General features: G+C 44.1%; 1 protein-coding gene across 1 annotated transcript in view; it reads left to right on the top strand.

The window, feature by feature from the left end:
* The first annotated feature begins 1,263 nt into the window (after positions 1-1,263).
* The window catches only part of LOC111960521 (synaptosomal-associated protein 25), a 7,544-nt gene continuing 3,706 nt past the window's right edge, over positions 1,264-5,101 (top strand). Inside the window, exons 1-5 of the mRNA XM_023982544.2 lie at positions 1,264-1,490; positions 2,326-2,367; positions 2,598-2,646; positions 3,518-3,629; positions 3,934-4,071. Coding sequence (XP_023838312.1) covers positions 1,407-1,490; positions 2,326-2,367; positions 2,598-2,646; positions 3,518-3,629; positions 3,934-4,071 — 425 coding nt within the window. The 5' untranslated portion in view covers positions 1,264-1,406. The remainder of the gene's footprint in view (positions 1,491-2,325; positions 2,368-2,597; positions 2,647-3,517; positions 3,630-3,933; positions 4,072-5,101) is intronic.

Genomic DNA, 5,101 nt, shown 5'->3' with positions numbered 1-5,101 from the left:
ATTTGATCTTAACTGACTTGCCTAGTTAAATAAAGGTTAAATAAATCAAATAAAAAAATAACTACCTTTGCTTGTCATATAACTGTGCTGCTTGCGACTGTGACTTTTCTTTTATATTCGTTATTTCCTTCTATTTAAGCATACAAAAACAGGCACGTTACACACAATACTTCAGTTTATTTAATAGAGTAAGTTCTGTGTCTGAAAGATAGGCAACCCTGTTATGTCTCCTTCATGAGTTGTGGAAATGGCTGTCATTACCATCAACGATGTGATGCGTAGGTGGTGCAGTAGGAGTGCAACAGGAAGCCTTTGGTCAAGATGTATTGTATGTCTCACTCTCATCTGTCTATCTGGTACAGCAGATACCGTTCTCATTGAATCATGGCAGGAGACGGGGAATCTGCATTGAGATAAAAGAGCTCTGGTTTTTCTTTGGCAATTAAGTTCTCAAAGTCTCCTTCCAGGTGTGACTCCCCAGAAAACCAGCTTTTCCTGTGGGTCTCCCTATACAACAACTACTAGCCGTCATCATATATACAGTACGTGTGGCAATCTTTGCAGCACAAAACATACTGTTGTTACTTCTGGTTGCCTCTTTTCTTTCCTTCGGTCTTTCTTCCTCCCCCACCTCTCTCACTCTTCTTCTCTCTCCATTTCTTTCTCTCCCTCTCCTCTTGCCTCTCAGCATGTTGCCTGGGTGAGGCAGGTGGTGATTAATGGTAATTATAAGGATGCTGCTCCATGGTGCACTGTCAACTCCCTCACAACAGAATGGAAGGAGTGTAGGTGGGATGCATGTAGGTGTGAGGGTCTGAGGAACAAGAGAGGTTTTGTGAAATGAGCAGTAATTATGTTAAGCAATGAATGGAACATGATCTGAAAGGGTTGGCAGCAGAGGCACAGAGTCGAGTGGGGATGGGAGGGGTGAGGAGAAAACAAAGGGGTGAAAATTCAGTCATCAAACTGACATGCCAGGTGAAAATGTTCAGGTTTTCAGAACTATGGGGCTCCAATTGCGCACGACAGAAAGACTGTGTAGCCACAGAGTTGAACCAACAGACCATGTTGAAATCATGATTGATCCCATGTGTCCTTAATAGTACTGTTCCATGTCCTCAAGCTCACTCAACGAGAAATGGTAATTAGAGGGCAAATTTCATTCAGTTAATGTCATTCCCTTCCTGAGTCAATGTTAAACCACATTACTGGGTGTTAGGGTTACCATGTCAGAGTTTCTGGATGATACTGCCTAGATTTTCTATTTACTGCACTCTGTACTGTTGCACTGTTTTCATTGTCTTAATCAGGACTGTTGTCAAAGCCACCTGATGCACTAGCCTTGCCTCGTGGGAAAGAGGCTACTGAGCAAACCAGACTGTGCTGTCCTCCCGCAGCTGCTGTAGATGTCAGGCAAGATGGCTGCCGACTCACCCGTGAGGACAGAGCATGAGGAGCTGCAGAGGAGGGCCAACCAGGTGACAGATGAGGTAATGTCACATATCGTCTAAAGAGCACACTTATTTAACTTTGAAATATCAACAACAGAAGGTTCAGTTGAACTTTTAAGATCAATACACAATGTCCCCATAGCCATTGGCTGTTGACCATTGGCCCCCACAATAAAGGGTAAATCATGCCAGGAGCTATAGAAAAGGTTACCTGCCATACCCGGGCATTGTTTTCAGAGTTGGAACATTCAGAGATTACACAGTGACATCACCCTAAGCCTCTCTCCCAGGGGGTTTCCCCTTGGGTAAAGGTTACTTACTGCACATCACAGCCATTTCCCAGTCCCATTACCTCAGCATCAGGAAATACCGTGGAGAATGTCCCCAGCTATCTGTACAAACACATTCTTGGCACACAGACCACTGAAATGAGTCTGTTTGTTTATAGCCTAAGCCTTGTTGTGTGGAAATATAACAGGCCATTAGATCAGTACAGGATGTTTCAATCTCCACAGAAGTTCTATGAAAAACAGGGGGAAGGGGCAGAATTCAATGAGATGATGTCACAGTGTGTCTTCTAAGATTGATTACCAATGGAAATACTTTCACCGAGAGAATAGTGTTGTAATTTGTTTACTGTTCCATATTTGGGCAATACAAATACTGTTGTAGCTTTAAAGACAGAGCCCTAAGACAGTGCAACATGTATAGTATTAAATATGACTCACACGGAGTGATCTTGATTAGTGCCTTTCATCTGTGGAAGTGGACAGGTTTTCAGCCTCACCCTCAGGATTTGAAATGTTTTTAGTCCTGTATCTAAGGTAACTCAATCCTCTAATGGTGTCCTGTCTCTCTGTCCCTCCTCATCCAGTCCCTGGAGAGTACCCGTCGTATGATGCAGCTAGTAGAGGAGGTATGGGAGTCTCAGCACCTGCCACTCACTCTGCCTCTGTTGACCAAGCCCTAATAATGACACGTCGTCGTCATTATAATCACATTATCTCTGGTTGATTTTTTGGGGGGAGGCTGCCTATTGATAWTGAACTACATTTTAACTGAAGAGTCTTCATTTGATTCATTTGAAATGCAAAATCATGAACAACAACATTATGGTGAATCTAATGCCGTTTCTGATCTCAACAGAGCAAAGATTCGGGAATCCGGGCCCTGGTCATGCTGGACGAACAAGGAGGTAATGGAATGGACGTTATATAATCGTTTTCTCTCATTGGAAGATGTGGACATAACATCAAGGTCAATCGTACAACAGCAACCTTAGATGGTCCTTGTTCTTGTATATATATCCATAAGTGAGTGCTCATGTTTTTGTCAGTATACTAGATGTGTGTAAGCTATGTGTGTGTTTGCTTTTGTGTGTATGTACTGTATGTGTGTGTTCCATTCTGTGTCTCTCCTATCCACCCTGCTCATGCTCCCCACCTTCCCCATATGGGCAGAGCAACTGGACCGCATCGATGAGGGGATGGATCAAATCAACAAGCATAAGAAAGAGGCTGAGAAAAACCTAACTGACATGGCCAAATGTGGCCTGTGCATCTGGCCCCGCATCAAGTAGGTCTGGCCTGTTCTGAGGACATCTGTCATCTGTGTGTCACCTGAGTGCCCGCCAGGCCAACCGGCAACTAGACCGTCTGTCTGTCCATCCATCCATCCGGCCTCTGCTCCAGGCCATGATTTATTTTGTTTTGTGTTTTGCTCCATTGTGAGATTGGGTGACTAGAAGTCTGCACCAAAGTTAACCACAGGAAAATGATGGTCATGTCCCAAAATATGTGTGTTTTACAAACGGTACATCTTCTACCCACACAATACCAGGCATTTTATGGACTTGTGCGGACCATTATTAAATAATTTGTGTCCTGTTCCCAGTTTTGGGGTTTGCACCATATTTGCGCAATTGCATTATATTTGAACGCTGGCTTTTGTCAGTTGGGTGCTTTGGTGATAGAACAGTTTTGTGTTATATTACGTTCTCCCTCATTCTCCCCACTTTCCTCCACCTCTCCCATTCCTACCCTTCCCTCACGTTTTGCGTTGTCCAGAGCAACTGGAGCGGATTGAGGAGGGCCTGGACCAGATCAACTCGGATATGAAGGAGGCTGAGAAGAACCTCACAGACCTGGGCCAATGCTGTGGTCTGTGCTCCTGTGATAAGTAGGTGTTGGCAGGTGGGAGGGGTCATGAGTGTCAGGAGCAGATTGGGAATACATGGTTCCTTCCTCAAGTATTAATGCGCATGTTGGTGTGCCAGTCTTTACACTTTGTTTGCCAGTTGCCACGCATCAGACTCCTACTCGCTTTCCTTCCTCAACATGCCAGGGCTTAGATCAGGAGTTTGTTTATTTCATGCAGGTGACCCTTTGTTGTACTCTGAGTTAACACAATGTACTGTGATATGAAGCTCTGTGTGTATGGCTGTGTGATGTGCTCTATCCTGTCTGGCTCTGCCTCTGCATAGGCTGAAGGACTTTGAGGAGAGTGGGGCCTATAAGAAGGTGTGGGGGAACAACCAGGATGGGGTGGTGTCCGGCCAGCCGTCCTCACGAGTGGTGGATGAGAGAGAGCAGATGATCATGAGCGGAGGCTACATACGCAAGTAATAATGGTCAAAGGCATGACGAACCCAATAGCAAGGCAACAAATCCCAACCAATGGAATATACTCAAAGACGTGCAAGTGAACCTCAAAATTCCTAAGGGAACGACAGCTTATTATTGTTGTACACCCACAGTAGGCATATATCACACCATTATGGATATGGGCTAATAATCGCTGGGTTTCTTTGCACAGAAAAGTCTTGGGCAGGCCGCCTAAGCCTTTTTTTGGGACGCTAATTCCAAACAGTGTAAAAAAAAAAAAAGTAATCTAGACAAAAATAATGAATTCTGGAGTATTGATTTTGTTGTAATGTTTGAGCATAAGAACACAAAAATGTGCTTTAAATCGGCTAAATTTCTCTCAGCTCCATGGAAAAATGTGTAGAATCGCTGGAAAGTGGCTTTAAAACACCAAAATCCTTTCCGCCACCAAGATAGCCTAATAACAATTCTTGCCCAGGGCCTTGACTGATAGGCTGACCACACCCATTGCCATGCCCCAACATACCCACCACCAAAGCCCCTTTTTGATGCAGAAAAAACCCTGAACTGTCTGCCTGCAGTCTGCACATATTTTTTTGATTTTATGATGAATCTGGCCCTTGCTGTCACGCCCTGGCCTTAGTTATCTTTGTTTTCTTTATTATTTTAGTTAGCTCAGGGTGTGACATGGGGGATGTATGTGTTTTTCATTGTCTAGGGGTTTTGTATGTTTATGGCGCAGTGTCTAGTCTAGGTGTATGTATGTCTATGGTTGCCTAGATTGGTTCTCAATTAGAGACAGCTGTCTATCGTTGTCTCCGATTGGGAACCATATTTAGGCAGCCATATTCATTGGGTAGTTCGTGGGTTATTGTCTATGTCTATTGTGTGTGTCAGCACTATGTGATTATAGTGTCACGTTCGTTCGTTTGTTGTTTTTGTAGTTTGTAAAGTGTTCTTCGTTTCGTGTCATTAAACGAGGAAAATGTATTCACTTCACGCTGCGCCTTGGTCCTCCTCTCTTCCACCATATAACGATCGTGACAG

Source organism: Salvelinus sp. IW2-2015, linkage group LG4p (assembly GCF_002910315.2).
Source record: "Salvelinus sp. IW2-2015 linkage group LG4p, ASM291031v2, whole genome shotgun sequence".
Classification (NCBI taxonomy): domain Eukaryota; kingdom Metazoa; phylum Chordata; class Actinopteri; order Salmoniformes; family Salmonidae; genus Salvelinus; species Salvelinus sp. IW2-2015.
Note: the sequence above shows the minus strand (reverse complement) of the source record. Positions and strands in the feature narration are given on the sequence as shown.